The sequence below is a fragment of the Tiliqua scincoides genome, chromosome 2, assembly GCF_035046505.1.
Source record: "Tiliqua scincoides isolate rTilSci1 chromosome 2, rTilSci1.hap2, whole genome shotgun sequence".
In the NCBI taxonomy this organism is placed as follows: Eukaryota; Metazoa; Chordata; class Lepidosauria; order Squamata; family Scincidae; genus Tiliqua; species Tiliqua scincoides.
In genome coordinates this window covers 68,662,467-68,679,102 of record NC_089822.1, presented here as the reverse complement: position 1 = coordinate 68,679,102, position 16,636 = coordinate 68,662,467, and the positions used below count along the sequence as shown (strand labels likewise).

Sequence of the window (16,636 nt, the reverse complement as noted above, 5' to 3'; positions counted from 1 at the left end):
GCCTACGCTCGCTCTCTATTCCCTCCCCAGGCATTCCTAACGACTTCTCGCGAGAGGACACAGAAAATCTCGCGTGATGAACGGGTGTTGACCTGTCAGAAATGTGGTCGGGGCATACAGGGTACAACGTTTGTGACGCGCGCAGGGTATGTCACACCCTCAGCCACGCCCTCTTCATTGAAGGCCGCAGTCCTTTGCAGAGGCTTAACTAGGGTGTAACGTGAGGGGCACGTGCCGCACGTGCTGTGCTGGGTGGCTGGGGTTCCAGAAGGGGAGCCTTCACAGGAGAAGGAAGGGGAGGTTGGAAGCTGCTAGCACCTCCTCCTCCAGGGAGAATCCAGAAGTGACATCACAGTGACGTCATGACATCACAATGACATCATCATGATGACATCACTACCCCAGATGCCAAGACTTCTAGGTGCACCTCTGGCCCTGTGCACGTTTTACTTGGAAGCAAGTTCCGAGGAACAAATTGGAACGCGACTCATTCGGAAGACTTTCTGCTTTGTTCTTTGGAACTCACATTATTCGAAAGCAAGACGCCCATTATGGCTGTTAAGGGGAACTTCCCACCCTAGATGGAGCCTCACGCAGAGCGGTAGGCTGCACTCCTGCAACCAAGAAGTCTCTCCCTGGCCTGGGGAGGGAGGCTCTCCCCCTGAGCAGAAGCTGGGAGGTAGCTGGCTCCAGGGGAACTCAGCCGTCCATCCTTGTGCGGTCAAGAAAATGAGTACCCAGCTTGCTGGGGGAAAGTAATATGACTGGGAAAGACAATGGCAAACCACCTCGCTTACAGTTGGCCATGATAGTGTTGCAGAAGTGGCAACACCCCAAGGGTCAGTCATGACTCAGTGCTTGTACAACGAACCTTTCTTTTCTCTGCCCTAGAAGAGGCTGCTTCTTTGCAGTGTGCGCCTTTCCAAACTGCAAACAGAAACCTGAACTGCACTTGGAATTTGCTAATATAGGGCCCAATCCTATCTGGTTTCCCAGTGTCGGTGCAGCTGTGTCAATGCGGCATGCGTTGCATCCGGTGGTGGGGAGGCAGTCACAGAGGCCTCCTCAAGGTATGGGAACATTTGTTTCCTTACCTCAGGGCTGCATTGCAACTGCACCAGTCTGGAAAATTGGATAGGATTGGGCTCATAGAGGGGTGTTTGAAAACTGTTTTATTTTTTCACACATATCATGATTTAAAAGGCTGAAAGCGGCATTTTGTTTTTTTATTCCAAGTTTTCATTTTTATTAACCCATTTCTTCCCACCCCACAGGCGTACACATTTGATCCCTGTTGTGTATATGCACAGTTGGGCAGAAATGGCTTGATTTTAGGGCCCAATCCTATCCAACTTTTCAGCAATGAGGCAGCCGCAAAGCAGCTCCAAGGTAAGGGTAAGTGTTCCATAGGTAGTTGAAGAGTCCTTTTCAGCCTTCACCCCCCGTTTGTCATTATCTGGTTTCTGGTGATATCGCTGAGTTACATTTAGTAATGGGGCAAATTGAAGTGGGCACAATCTGCTCACAGAACCTAATACACAGCCTCTGGCAGGGGATAATACTGTATAGTTACAATACTTGTACAGTCACACACAAGTGTTATATGCACCAATAAAAGAAAAAGCGCCAGGCTTAGCTATAGAGAAGGATAGTCAAGCCATGTGCTGGGCATGAATGGCAGAGTACTTTATGTTCCTTAATACGGAACCTAAACATGAGGAATGGCAGTAGAGACCATGCATGCATTCTCTGGTGCTTTCTTGGGGACTTTCACCCTATCGGATTACAATTTTTATTAGCATGACTTCTCACCTGCTGGAAAGTAGGAGTGCAGATAGTTTCCTATGGGAGGCATGAACAAGGAGCAAGGTACCCAAGGCTCGAATCAGTATGCAAGATCTACCATCAGCTGCCATGTTAAGGCACGTAGATCGAAGCAGGAAATGGACAGAAATTGGGAGACACAACAGCTGTGCCTCCCTGGCTGTATATTTGTAGTTCAGGCCTGCATAGCAGGGCTGCACAGCAACTCGAACCCAGGTTGGGAAGATTGTGGCCCACATTATAAAAATGAATGAACTCAGCTTCAGTGCTCTGGCAGTGTATCTCTGACACTAGAAGACTATGAAATAAAGCCTGGTCCCTCTGGCTTCAGAAGTGTAGAAAGAATAGATAGTACAGTAATTTACTTCGAATACCACAACATTATTAACCATTAGATTATGTGGAGGTTATAGCATATTTGTAACTGATTTAGTTACAAATATTGTAACACAAATTGCTAGAAGGCACCTGTGTATACCTACAGGCCAGTAGATATCTTAGATTCCCAGAGAGAGGACTTGTGCATTGTATACAGAAGTATCTTCAGCTCTTCTCTTTGTCTCATTCTGATTGTTCCAATTCAGACTCCGATTTTGTCACCCACAGACCTTACATCAGCTCTACCTTTCAATTTTCAAGAGGAATCACCTCTACCATAGCTTCCCCCATTTTAGAGATCTCTGTACCCACAGTGGATCCTAACCAACAGCTCACAGGAAGCAACATCTAATGAACATTAAGCAAAATCCATTCTTTTTTTCATGTGTCACACCCTGATCAGGCTTTAAAATACTGTACTGATAGTACTTTACTGTTAACTTTACTGTACTTTTATTAACAGTACTTTTCCATTACAAGTTACTTCAGGCCTTGAAATTGGAGAAACATTAGATTTCAGCATAATATGAAACATGCACAGTGTCAGTTTCATCAGCCTGATGTAGCTGCAGGAAAAAAAATTGAGGGAAGGAGGAAACAGGCTGTGGCTATAAAATGCTGACTGCATCATCTTGTATACTATGTGTTAAGAAGTTTGACTTTTCTCACTGTTATATAATGCACAGATATGCAGAGAGAAAAAAACTATGCAAGGGGAGCAAGACCTTTATTTGGCGACTTGGGCCTGAAACTGGTGCCTCATGGGAGTTCCAGGTGGTTTGCTATGCAAAAGAGTTCTGCTTGTTACATCTTTCACTACTGGAGCAACAGAACTTACAGCTGCTATTTGGCAGCTGCTATTTGGCAGCAGGAGGAAGAAAAAGAAAGTTTCCTTCCAGTCTCTTTGTCTGCGTGTATCACAGACTGTTTCCCTTTGGCAATGGAAAAATAGAACACTCACAGTCTTTGCAGGGGACCAGAAAAGAGCAAAGCCTGCATCCCTTTGTACTATATAGTTTGGATCGCTGCTACTTGAGATGAATATAAGAAATTGCACTTGGCTACTATGCTGCATCCAGGCACTTGTGTGAGATAAGTTGGCTGCTGCAAGAAAGGAGGGAATGCAAGAGAAGGTATGGCTGGATTTTTCTTTCCTCCATCCAAGAGTTTCAACTGCACCACCTAAACATTTCAGGGTCTGGGATGAGAATTCCTAATTGAGAATCCAGTAGTGTTCCAACTGTATGACCAGGAAACATGGAACTTCAAAAGGGCCAGGAAAGGCATTCTTGGTAATGGAACTCCTAGTTAGCGCTGCTTTAGAAGGGCTTCAGTTACCTTTTTGAAACATCCTTTTAGTCATATCATACACATGTATATTTTAGCAAGGTTGGTTATTGCTGTCATCCAGAGCTAGAAACCCTTTATGCATGATTAACACTGCTTTGCTCACCTGAAAGAAGAAAAAAAACACCAAACACACACATTGGACAATGGCTTTTATCCATCCAATTATTTTTATCCTCCAATATGGAAAGAAAACATTTATTTAAATTAAAAGTTACATAGTGAAATTAAGCCAAGAAATAAATTTTACAAGCCTCTGAAATACTCCAGCTTAAATAGAGTCTCCATTGAATAGATTTTACCGCACATAACTTTTAAAATTAAACACTTAAAGCTAATTTTTATATTGCATTATATATTTTACTTGCAAGAAGACTGACAGTACAGGCAGTCAAGTAAAATTCTGCAAACCAGAGTTTAAGGGTCCAGTCCTAAACTCACCCAGCACCAGTACTGAGACCTAGTGCTGGGTGCAGTACGTGCTGTAAAGCACGTTTATGGCACCTGGTGAGTAGGGAGCGGTGGTTCTGGGTCCATGCCAATCCGGTGCTGGGTCCAGTGCCAGCAAGAGGAGGATGTGCTGCTACCAGGAGGAAGTGGGATCGCCTGGTGGTGGTGCAGCCTCTCGCAGGCAGAACAAGGGCAGGGGAAGGAGAGGAACTGGGGCGGGGGATGGGAGCAATGCTCCGCCAGATCCTGAACTCTGAGTCGGATTGGAAGGCCTGACACAGAGTCTCTCAAGTCTGTGCATTGCAGGGCTTGGGGCTTTCCTGGAGGAAGGGTTGAAAGATGAAAGTCCCCTTGGGATCGCCTGGTGGTGGTGCAGCCTCTCGCGGGCAGAACAAGGGCAGGGGAAGGAGAGGAACTGGGGCGGGGGATGGGAGCAATGCCCCGCCAGATCCTGAACTCTGAGTCGGATTGGAAGGCCTGACACAGAGTCTCTCAAGTCTGTGCATTGCAGGGCTTGGGGCTTTCCTGGAGAAAGGGTTGAAAGATGAAAGTCCCCTTCCTCCAAGGAGACCAACATACTGTTTTACAAGAGTCTGAAAACAGCATTTACAGCATTTACATCTTGCAGTTTTCCCAAGGCAAGTCCCTAACTCCAGGCAAGCTACTTACTTGTCCCCTTCCACTCCTGTGCAATATCATTATATATTCTCGAACAGAGGTCATCTTGTGATTTTGTTCCATCCAAATAAACTGAAAGAGGAACAGAAGTCAGATCACCCTTAGCAGAGCCAGAGTTTCTCCATATTAACAGTCAAGTCCAGCCTGCAATCAAGAATTAACAGCCCAATCCACTGCACGTCTACTCAGAACTAAACTTCACTGAGTTAATGAGGACTTGTTCCCAGGCAAAAATGTCTATGATAGCAGTCTAATTGAATGACGTATTTGGGAGCTATTTCAGCATTGTGGGCCATCTCTAAAGCATTCCTTTATTTAACTTCACAGCCTCTTTACAACTATCCCAAACAGTTGTGACCAGAGTACTGCACAGTAAGAAACTGCCATTAAAAAGTCCTTTCTCTGACTCAAGGTATCTTTCCTCATCCCCAACCACTTCCATCCATGCTGCACAAGACAGAGAGGCTCAAATGAAGTTAGTGGCATGGCCTGTCCTTTGTACCCATACTATCACAGCTGACCCGAACTGTGCCAAAATCCTGTGCTTGGATACACTTCATGCATATTAAAAGATGTTTTGCCATACCAATGTCTGTTTCGTTTTCTTCCATTTCCCTCTTGTGTTTCAGATACATGGGCCACACGTGTCCATCAAAGTATCCTGGTGGGTCTGGTGGATTATAAATTCGGCTGCTGCATAAAAATATAGAAACTTCACTTGCAGAGTAAAATTTTCTATCCAAAACATTTTAGACAGCATGATCTAGTTGTTGTGATAAGGCAATTTATATTAAAATTCTGACTTTTCACCACAGTGGTCATTATCAAAGAAGCTCCTCCAAACTCTTTCCCCATCCATGACTTTATAGAAGCACCTGAATACCAAGGTCATGGCCATGGCTCAGATTTGGGATATGGCTACTTTCCTTAATGCAAATTTAGATTTTGCAACAGGGTCTTCAAAATATCCTGGGCAGGATATTTTTGTAGACACTTAATAGACACATTTGTAGACACTTCATAAACCCCTAGCCAAGTTCGTTTCCTGCTAGCCTCCAACAAATGTACACACATTTCAATAACCTCTCATTCATACATACATCATTGTAGAAAACTTGCAACACTCAAATATGTGAGGGAATCAACTTAATGAATCCCAGCACACGCATTTGTGGGTGTCTGTTGATCCCTAAGTCAACTATGTCAGCCAATGGGGAACAATATAGATGCCAAGGTGGGGAATATTTTTAGCACTTGTTTGAAGGCACATGACTGTTTTTCCTTCATGTAGGCATGTTTTAAAAAGCACTGCCAAGAAAAATGTTTATTCAGAAATAAGCACCACCATTTTCAGGTGCAACTTAGTTTCAGTTACCCCCCCCCCCCCCACTACCCAAATGAACAAATCTCAAGCATTTTTTTTTTTTGTATGCATATTAGGCTATGTGGAAACCACATTTCATCACTAGGTTTTATGCACAGTGCCAAGCAGAGCATCTGCACTTCTCAGTCTGCTGTAATAATGTAACTCTTGTTTGTAACAACGTGTCAAATGTGTATTTGAGTTTCACAAGTATGACTACTGGAAGCAATAGAAAGTCTCTCTTCAGACTACTAGAGCAAGGCGATATAGGTAGATTACCTGTCTGGACATCCAAAAATTGGGTCTACTCCAAAATATGGACATTTGGGGGGCCAAGACCGTTCCTGGCATCAGGCTAGTATTAACCCCACAGAGGAAGTCTGCAGTATGTTTCTTTGGTTTACAGTCTTTGGTCACTCAGCAATCCAGTGATAAAGCCTACAGGACATTTCTTACCCTTATCCTCCTAGTCACAGCATGGGCTCAGCGCTCACCAGTGCATTGGAAAAGCCCTTTGACTGTGCCTTGTTGTAGTTGTACAGGGCACAAGTCTTCCCAAGTTGTAAAACTTGAATTTTGCACAGGCTCAGTACTTGGCATGTTGTTTTTTTTCTGTTCTCCCTCCGGCTGATCTAATGCAATTGTGGCAGCAGCCCTCCTTCCTCTCCCTCTCTCTCAGCATAGAGCAGGCTGAAGCACAGGCAGCATCAGGCTCCCTGGTACGTTGCTGGAGGAGTCTAAGCTGCGGCCTCTCACAGGCATGGTGCTGTTTTAGCATGCAGCCTTGCCGCTCCATGAGTCAATAGCCAGCTTTGGAGTATTTGTTTATGCAAGTATTCTAATATCCAGAAGATTCCAACATCCAACCACTTCTGATCCCAAGCGGTTCGCATAAGGGATATCCAACCTGTATTCACAGCAACGTTCAGGCGCACACCAATATCATGCTAGCCAAACTACAGTAACTAATATACCACAGCTACACAACTATAAAAGCACATAGAACTATACACACAGGCAGATGTCCATTCCCCTTCAAAACAATCCAACACGAAGGAAAGCACTTAACTCTATGCTGGATCATTACCCAAACTTGTGCTGATGTCCTGCATCATGGCATTTTTATGAATTGGCTCTATAATCCATACAAAACACAACCATCTGGGCCCAGCGGCAATCCAGGCATTAGACATTAGCCTTTGTGTTGTTTAGAGTGGTCCTGGAGATGGTTATCCATTGTGTAGCCTCCACCTCCAGTCTTCATGCTGTAGTGTAGGGAAGTTTGGTTTTTAATGAGTAACATATTGTATTGGGCATTGATTTTAGGAACACAGTACCTTCGTCTCCTCTTGCATTCTTCGTAAGGAATGGTTAGAAAATATTTTTTATCCCATACATCACTAAGAGGCCTGGTGGAACAAAGAAACAAATTAGACACGCTGGCTTGCTATTCCACATTTCTAAAACATGCTAGGTTCAATTACCTGTAGTTATAGAGAAGAAAACCTTCAACAATTAGGATGTAAATGCCTTCTGTTCCTTTCTGGTAACTGTGTGTACTATTCAGCAGTCTTGTTGATGCAGATTCTCCTGAATGTGTCATCCAAGAGCGTATGCTTGCCACCATTTTTTCCATTTGAAGAGCCTCAAGTACTAGAAGAAATGCTTCACTCTTAACATTAAAGAGAACATCCAATACCTGCAGTCTTTTACTTATTGGTATACTCAAAGTTAAAATGAGTTAACATTTGAAAATGCTGGTCAGTCCCCTCTGCCTTTGAAAGTCACCAATGGTAGAGAAAGCAGTGCATGGAAGCAAAATCCTATTTTACTGATTCCAAGACTGGAGACTAGTCAGGGAGTCAACTCAGATTTCTTAAAATATTGGGAATTGCCAAGATGGTGGAAAATCACATACTTGAGCAATGGCAGGCCTGGAGGCAGGCAGGGGGCAAATGCCCTGTGCACTGCGTCCACACAGTGCTCCATACCACATGGGAAGCCTTCCGAGGCTTCTGACACAATATTAAGAATCTGACACTGTTTAAGAATGCGCGGAAGCCTCAGAAGGCTTTCCCAGTTGTTCCTAGCATTATGCGAGGCTCTGTTGCACTGGGTAAGTATGGGGAAGCGGCATCGCAGACCTTTGCCCCAGGGTATGGCAAAGGGCAGGTCCGTTACCGAAGCAACAAATTAAATAATGATGTTATATGTGGATAAACAAAAGAATTACACTTTCCAAATCAACGAGGTTCTTTCAAGATAAGAGAAGGAAAGATCATTCTTGGTTACAACAGAAGAAAAAAGTAGGGTAAAAGAATGTATCAAGAAAGTAAAGAAGATGAATTACTTACATGCAACAGTAAGAGAGACACCATGCTTTACCACATCATATGGCTTAATGGATTACAGGCTGGCTTTCAACTCCAACATTTGAATGTATGTGAACTCAATTGAGAAGTTGGCTAGCAGGAATAAACTAGAGTATCGTTGTCCCTCAATTCCTCTCTCTTGGCACTATTCTAAGTAATGGAATAGTCATTGTTTTGAGAACACTACTGCAGCACAAAACCAGGAATACCTATGTTCAAAGTACTACCAAATGACTGGCATAGTATGATAAGAAGACTAGCAGTGATATTGCTATATGGCTCAATAGCCACTAATTCTAACTAACTACTCCTAGGAAAACATGGATTTTGATGTCCAAGTTTAATTGAAGTCACAAAGCAGCAATTTAATACAAGTTCTCCAACAGCAATTATTTTATGTACTTGCATGATTCAGCTTCCCTGGAACATTTATGAATATATCTCCACAGTTCCCAAGACTGTATTCTGTTCTTTCAGGATTCCCACCCTCCATGTCCTTTTAAACACGCATCAGTGATGCCTACTAGACTGCTGTGGCACAAGTTGAGAATAAATGGATCTGATCATACCAATACTATAAACAAACACTGTACTTGCTAGAAGTGTAAATGTCATAAAAGTGTAGAAAAGAGATTTTTACAAAAAAAAAAAATATCGTGATGTTAGTGTATTTAGATTTTCTAATATCAGAAGTTATTAATGCATTTGGTCAGGGGGAAAAATGTGTAAAGAAAAATCAAATTTAAAAAACTTAGTACCAAGACTACTGACCATCATACTGCAAAAATCCATGATCATCTATAGCCACTTCAGATTCTGGCTGGAAAGAGGAAAAAAAGTCATGGCAAATTGGCAATCATGAATGACTTCCAATGAAAACTTCCAATGCAACTTCCACAACTTCCAATGCAACTCCCAATGAAAAGGAAAGACAGACTGATTCAATCGATGGGCTTGCAAGAGTTAAGGTAGACAGTAGCCTCCACTGGAATGCAGGACAGCAACTCTGCTGAAAATGAAACTCCCAGAATGCTTTGCTCTCCCAGGTCATTTCAAACAGAACTGGAGTGAGGAGGCTGTGGCCAGGGCAGCCACAGAGAAAGGGAAGGTAGCTTCTGCTTTTCCATTTCCTCAGCCATTTGGCTGCTTTCTTAAGCAGTCAGGGAGCTAAGGAGATGGAGAGACAGAAATGGCTGCAGCAAGGTCCCCTCCCTTTTCCTCCAGTGGTGTGACTGGAAGCAGTAGCATAGCTACAGGGGGATGGCAGCATGTTAAATACTGCAGGCACTGCAACATGCCTTGTAAGAAGCCCCTTCCACTTGGCATCAGAGCCATTCTGGGCAGTGTTGGCAATGCACAGGCACTTGTCGAACCAAACGATATCTCCTGCATGTTGCAGTCACTGCCTGGAATGGCTCTGATGGAAAATGAGAGGGGTTGCTTCTACGGCGCATTGAGGTGCCTGTAGTACTTACTGCACAGCATGCCCTCTAGCTACACCACTGGGTGGAAGAAGGAAGCTGCTGCCGCCTGGATCTTCTTCCTGCTCACTTTGTGTGTGTGATTGAGTAAGTGGGAAAGGGGATTGAAGCACAGACTGAATGAGAGAGAGGGGTGACAGGAAAATCCAGGCTGTGACCTTGGGCCAGTCACTTTCTCTCAGCCTCACCTACCTCACAGGGTTGTTGTGAGGACAAAAGGAGGGGAGCAGCTGTGTACACTGCCCTGAGCTTTTTGTACACTGCCCTGAGGAAGGGCAGTATAAAAATGTGAAAATAAATAAATAAATAAATAAATAAATTTTGCCACCCCCTCCCCAAATCCCCTGCTCAATGCAAGATCTTCAATTCACATTATCAGTGGACTGGTCCTGGCCAAAAGTAACAGTACTTTGCATCACACATCCTGATAATTATATACCAAAGTAAGGCCTTCATGAAAAATATTCACATTTGCAAACAAGAACATGAAAAACTGAGAAGGGGGGAGCTGTAGCAAGTAGAAGGTCCCAGGTTCAACCCTCAGCATTTCCAGGTAGAGAAGAGATAACGCCTGAAACCCTGGAGAGATGCTGCTAGTCAGTGTTGACAATACCAAGCTAGAGGTAAGAGTGGTCTGACTCAATACAAGACAGCTGCCTATGTTCCTAAGAACGAACATTCTTATTCTAAAAGAGTTCAGTATTTGTTGAGCAGGACAAGAAGGATAAAGGTCAAAGACTGAAAGGAGGAGATGACAAACAATATAGAAAGCACAAAGGAAATACAGAAATTTTGTTTCCCACCTTCTGAGAATACTTCAAAGGTGTTTTTGTTTTGTTTTTTCCTGAACTTTCCTAGGCACATAGGATCCTACTTCTCAGTGGCGTAGCCAATGATCGTGTAGCCTGGTGCCAAGCTCAAAATGTTGCCCCAGAAGTGATGTCACAACCAGAAGTGATGTCACACCTGGGTTTTTTAAAAAGTGAAAATTGGGAGGAACCCACCTCCTCCCCCCAGCAGCTTGCCATCTAATTGCTCTGCTGCCTCCCCCCAGTCAGTGGCATAGCTAAGGCATCTATCTGCTACCTGGGGTCAAAGAAGATTTGTAGCCCCACCCAGACAAAATCAAATTAATTAAGTAAATAAATAAAAAGTGTACCCTTGCTAGGTTCGAGACACTGTGCTGAGATGGATGGTTATTCTCCCCTTGCTAAATATAAGAGGGGCACCACTTGAAAAAGTTCCTTTTACCCAGTTAGTAGGGATAACTGTATTATGATACATGGAAATGAGAGCTGACTCATATTAACACCTTATTGGTTTCATGCTGTATCATGATAACATGTCATTGCAACCTGAAAATAACATGATAATATGTCACTGACTCTCAGAACAAACAGTCCCATAGGTCTGTTTTGAGTTAAGAAAACCCATTTTTTGTTCCATAAGACAGTTGTTTTCATTTTCTGCTTACCCGGCCATAACGTTTGATAGAATACAGATATTCCAATGCCGTTTGTTTCATTGTATTCTGTGTTAAATTACTTTTCCAATGATATACAGCATGATGGTATTATTCATACATACCAAGATTTTCACAATTTTGGTCACTAGTGTCAACTCAGCTTGTTGCCTCCCTAAAGCTTGATGCCCTGCACCCCCTTAGGTACGCCACTGCCACTTCTAATGTAAATGGAAGGACTCTTGCATTTGTTACCTTAAAAAAGTCATCTTGAGAGATTATGCTGCAGTTCGGAAGCAGTTTCTCAAGTCTTCTTGCCAGAGTTGTTTTCCCTCCATTTGTTACCCTGAATTTAAGATGCAAAGAAGTTTAGGACAGTACACTGTATAAGTCTGCACGTTGTCATGTCAGCCATAGGACTCTGAGAATTTAGTAGACTTGGTTCACCAGTATCTCACACTGTGCCCTGGCAAGTGCAGTTTGCCTAGATCAGGGGTGTCCAAGGTTTTTGGCAGGAGGGCCACATTGTCTCTCTGACACTGTGTTGGGGGGAGGGAAGAATTAATTTACATTTCAAACTTGAATAAATTTACATACGTTTACATAAATGAATATATTAAAGATGAACTTATATGAATGAATGAAGGTCTTGCAAAAGCTCAAGGCCTATAAAAAGTGTACCCCTGCTAGGTTCGAGACACTGTGCTGAGATGGATGGTTATTCTCCCCTTGCTAAATATAAGAGGGGCACCACTTGAAAGGTTGGCCTTTCCTTTTCTGCTGCTACTGCATCATAGATGTGAAACAGCAAGCAGTGGAGGGAGCCCTCATCCCACAGCTCACTGAGAAGTCAAACAGTTGCCCTCACACTGAGAGCAGTTGCATCGGGCCAGTGTGGGCACCAACAAATCACTGGAGGGCCAGAGGCTCATTGGAGACTGGGAGCTCCCTGAGGGCCATATTGAGAGGTCTCAAGGGCCGCAAGTGGCCCCAGGGCCGGGGTTTGGGCACCCCTGGCCTAGATACTGTACTTGTATTGTTTTCAGATAGCATGTGCCATTATGATCAAGAGCCTTCTCAGACAATTCGTATTTTTAATATACTAAATACATGATGGTTACTCAGTTGCTACAGGGGCCAAGCCATCCTTCTTCAGGGTACATCTGTTTCGGGGATCCACATTTTTCCACAATTCAAAATGCAGTATTTTATCACTGGGGGGGGGGGGCAAACTATAGTCTGTTCCCTACCTACCATGCCCATTCCAGTCATTTTGCAATTTCAAGGATGCCATGGGTCACATTAGCAAAACTGTGAGAGCAGTGATGCAACCTTCTTTCTTCTTCCTCAAAACACTCCAGTTTTGCTTCTTTCTAAGACTCCCATACAGTCTACACACACACAGGACCACCTTTCACTCCTTTAAAAAGTAAAAATATGGCAGTAGAGACATCCCAATTCCTCAGGATACAAAGATAAGATGCAAGGATCATTTTCCAGGTGGCCCACACCAGGATTAGCATAAGAAGTTTTCCCATTGACTGCAAAACATGTAGGTAGTCAGACAACAGAAAGTACAGTAAGAAAAAGGAAAAAGGTAATAATTTATATAACATTCCACACTAAGCTAGTGACAGATTCAAAGATCACAGTTCTGTTTTGCTTGTAAGACACCACCAGTCCACACTTACCCACCAAGTCCAATGACCAACATTTTCATGACTGTCTTATATGGTACAAGTTATACCTAAAAAGAGAAGATGAAAAGTCAGTATAGCAGGACTATTGTCCATAAGCAACTTCTGTCTGGTGCATGGAATCTTGCTAGACTAAAACTTCTAGTTAAAAGTTTCTAAAGTTGCAATTCTATACACACTTTCCTGGGAACAAGCCCCAGTGAATACAACAGGACTTAGTTGTGAGTAGTAGACATGGTTAGGATTATGCTATAAACACCATTAAGGGAGTGCAGGAGAGGGCAAGAATTACTAGGTATCAGAAAGCAGACTTTAAAAGATCCCTATAGACCAGGGGTGCTCAATATGTGGATCACGATCTACCGGTAGATCGCAAGGCAAAATGAGTAGATCACGGAGTGCCGACCCCCCCCCTTCAGGTGCCTCTGGGAGGAAACGCCGGGAGTAAGGCCCATTGTACTCAATGGGGCTTATTCCCAGGTAAGTGTAGCTAGGATTGCAGCCTCACAGCCTAATCCTAGGTACGTCTACTCAGGAGTAAGTCCTGTTATACTCAGTGGGGCTCAAGGTACACCAACATACATTGTACACATAAATGTTATATGTTATGATGGTGCGAACATTGTAAAAAAAAAAACTCTGGTAGATCTCCAGGCCTTGCTGGGTTTCAAAGTAGCTCTCGAGCCAAAAAAGTGTGAGCACCCCTGCTATAGACTGATGGTCAGCATCATTTCCAATCCCCCCCATGCACTTTTGAACATTACTGTACATCAGTTGCTGAACACAACAGAGTCACTTTTACCCAATATTAATATTCTAGCTAAAGCAATTCATCTGTGAAGGCTCGTTATCACTGAATCAGCACTGCAGGCTCCTAACAGCACAGGATACTGTTAATTTGGAAATGAGAAAAGAAGCCAACCCAAAATGGGGGGGGGGGGGCGAGAAATGCCTCAAATGTTATTGCATTAACTTTTGCTTTGAGACTGAAGGTTGCCAACCACACACAATTGCCCCTATCATAAAGTGGAATTGTGAAGGAAATACCAAGTTTTGGAACAGTTAGGGATACAGGTGCAAAGCTATCATCTCAAATACCAGTAAAGATAAGGGCAAAGAAGTTACTTGCTGCTAATGTCACACCCACTATGAACCAGGTGCTGCTAAGAATTTACCAGATCCACAGCTGAAGTTGAAGGGCCTTGAACTTTATCATGTAGAGAGTGATGCAAGTTAAGAATTCAGATCCACAGGGCACAGTTCCAAAACAAACAAAAGAGGACGCAAAACTGGGAAAGTTGCACAAGGAAAAAAAATGTTGACACAAGTATGCATTTTGAGCCACTTCACCTACAGCAGTGTTTCTCAGCATTTGCCTTCTGCTGTCCACCTATTCGTCCACCATAAGGTCCACCTATTCAAAGTACCACTGGAATTAACTGCAATGACATCACTTACTTCTGGGTTGGGAGGCCAGATGTGATGTGATAAACACCAATAAGAGGCTCCGGGTGGACAGAAGGGCTTTTTCAAGCACAGAAAAAATGCTTTGGAGCTCCACCTTCTGAGCCAAGCCTCCTACCATCGTTTGTTGCATCACATTCCTGGTTTCACTGCAGGGGTCCCAGGAGTACCACCCGACACCACCTCAAGTACACTGGTGGTACCCGTACCACTGGTTGAGAAACACTGACCTGCACTTTGGTTTTGCTCAGAATAAGCATTTGCAAACCATTACCACAAACCTGTGCAAAAATCAGGGTGTCAACTAAGAGCTTCCAACTGCTTATGATCCAGATTTGCTCCTGTGCTCTGTGGATCTGAAACCTTAACTTGCATCATTCTCTACATGACAAAGTTCAAGGCCCTTCAACTTCAAAGGTGGATCTGGTCAAGTCTTAGCAGCACCTGCAGCCACAAATGCACACACCTAGACAACGTACACATTCCGGAATGCACAGCAATCATGCACACCACGCACGCAGAGGAATAAGTCCCCAGACCTGCCAGTCTTTACCTGAGTTTATGCAAAGAGCTTCTCCTTCGGTGTCCTCCAAAGCAGCAACCCACGATTGCGCAACAAGCCAAAGCAATGGGCCGCTTCACTCAGTGCTTCCCAAGGCAAGGCGAGCGAACAAGCAGCACGCGAGAGCAGAACTGGGATCGCGCTCAGCAGGCGTCCGAGAAGCCTGCAGACCCCGCCTCTTTCCCCACTCAGAGCTTGCCTAAACTCCCCTCCCCCGTTACAGACTGGGGCACTATGCAAATAAGGCAGGCATTGCTCTGCTCCAATTGGTCCAGACGCACACTCCAAACACCTAGTCCCAGGCAGCCGCCCCTCTCTAAGGAGTGCGCTGTGCTGTGCTGGCTTCTGCCGTCTGCGAGCGCCGCCTTGTGGGGTGATTTCTGGGCAGTGCGGGCTGCCCTCTTTCTTAGTGCCTGCAGCGTCTCGCGTCGGCCGCTAGAGGGAGCGGCTGCTGCGATCGCGTTTGCTGCTGCTGGCCGCGATTACCACTTCCTCATCATTGCAAAAGCAACTTGTGCAGTTTCTCTGAGCCCTCTGCTGGGACGACTGCACACCAGGCAACCACCCACCCACCCACCCAGTGGTTCTGGGTCCGCAGTGGCTTTCCCAAGGAAGCCCCGCAGAAACCCTCTAAGGGGGAAACAGCCAGCAGCTTAGCTCTACCTTGACGGGCAGGAGGGCTTTCCTTGCAACTCGTGCAGCAGAGCCATGTCCAAGCCGCCCCCGAAGCCAGCCAAGCCAGGTAAGGGAGGTGCCGGCGGCGCCCCATCCTCCTCCTCCTCCTCCTCCTCTTCCTGGTTGCAGGCGTCTTGGAGCCCAAGCCTATGCCTGTCTACTCGGAAGTAAGGCCCATTATAGTCCATGGGGCTTACTCCCAGGAAAGTGGGGATAGGATTGCAGCCTCAGCCACAGTTTCCTGGGAGTCAGCTCCATTGACTATAATGGGACTTACTTCTGAGTAGACAGGCAATGAATTGGGCTCTTGGTCTTCTGTTGCCGGCGCCTCTACCCCAAAGTCAAGCTGGGAGTGGGGAGGGGACGGATTTGCAAGGAGGAAGCAGCTGATGCTGGGTGGGGGAGAGCACAGGGGTGCCCCCCCTTGACACGTGGATCGGGGCTTTTCCTGGGCAAGCCCTACCCGTGAAGCCTTTGGGGCCGCCCCACCAGTTCTACTTGGAGCAGCCAGGCTGCACGGTTCTTAGGGTGCGCTTGGCACATCGCCACCTCGGGCACGCTGGGTGGCCACCCTGCTGCTCCCTGCACTGGGGAGATGAAGGGTCGTCTTGCAGAAGGGGGGGCTGCTCTTTCCTGCGGGTGTGGCTCCGGGCGAAACTGTCACTGTCAAAGGCAGAGGGGTGGGGAGGAGGGGAAGGCTCTCGCCAGCCACTGGCCTCTCTCTGCTGCGGGGGCAGGAAGTGCGCTGCGTGCCTGGTGCGCCGCGTGATGTGAGCAGGAGCGGCGAATGGTGAGTGCGATGACTACTGATGGTGGGAGCCTTGAGTCTGCCCTGCTGCGGAAGAGCCTGGGTGCGCCGATGCAGCTTGGAAGCCCAGCAGGA

At 45.3% G+C, this 16,636-nt stretch overlaps 1 protein-coding gene and 1 long non-coding RNA gene across 3 annotated transcripts; one reads left to right on the top strand and one right to left on the bottom strand.

Annotated features, from left to right (window-relative positions):
- Positions 1–18: 18 nt before the first annotated feature.
- Positions 19–5,253, top strand: LOC136641566 (uncharacterized). 2 transcript variants are annotated; one of them, XR_010793883.1, is made up of 3 exons: positions 19–146; positions 1,275–1,389; positions 2,889–5,253. It is a non-coding gene; the product is annotated as an uncharacterized lncRNA (long non-coding RNA). The 2 variants fall into 2 exon arrangements; XR_010793884.1 differs by having other exon boundaries at positions 1,275–1,395.
- On the bottom strand, positions 2,913–15,309 carry NMRK1 (nicotinamide riboside kinase 1). Its single transcript, XM_066617461.1, has 9 exons — positions 15,070–15,309; positions 13,047–13,102; positions 11,611–11,701; positions 9,184–9,232; positions 7,525–7,693; positions 7,378–7,449; positions 5,264–5,370; positions 4,669–4,749; positions 2,913–3,655 (listed from the first exon to the last, which is right to left on the bottom strand). Exons 2-9 carry the CDS (start codon positions 13,073–13,075, stop codon positions 3,627–3,629), a joined length of 627 nt encoding a protein of 208 aa, XP_066473558.1. The 5' UTR covers positions 13,076–13,102; positions 15,070–15,309; the 3' UTR covers positions 2,913–3,626.
- Positions 15,310–16,636: the final 1,327 nt, after the last annotated feature.

Coding starts and splice junctions, on each gene's coding strand:
- NMRK1 (XM_066617461.1), bottom strand. CDS start 13,075: ATGAAAATGTTGGTCATTGGACTTGGTGG. Junction 11,702..13,046: donor TTGGTCATTGGACTTGGTGG/GTAAGTGTGGAC, acceptor TCTTAAATTCAG/GGTAACAAATGGAGGGAAAA. Junction 7,694..9,183: donor TGGATTTTTGCAGTATGATG/GTCAGTAGTCTT, acceptor CATTTCTTCTAG/TACTTGAGGCTCTTCAAATG.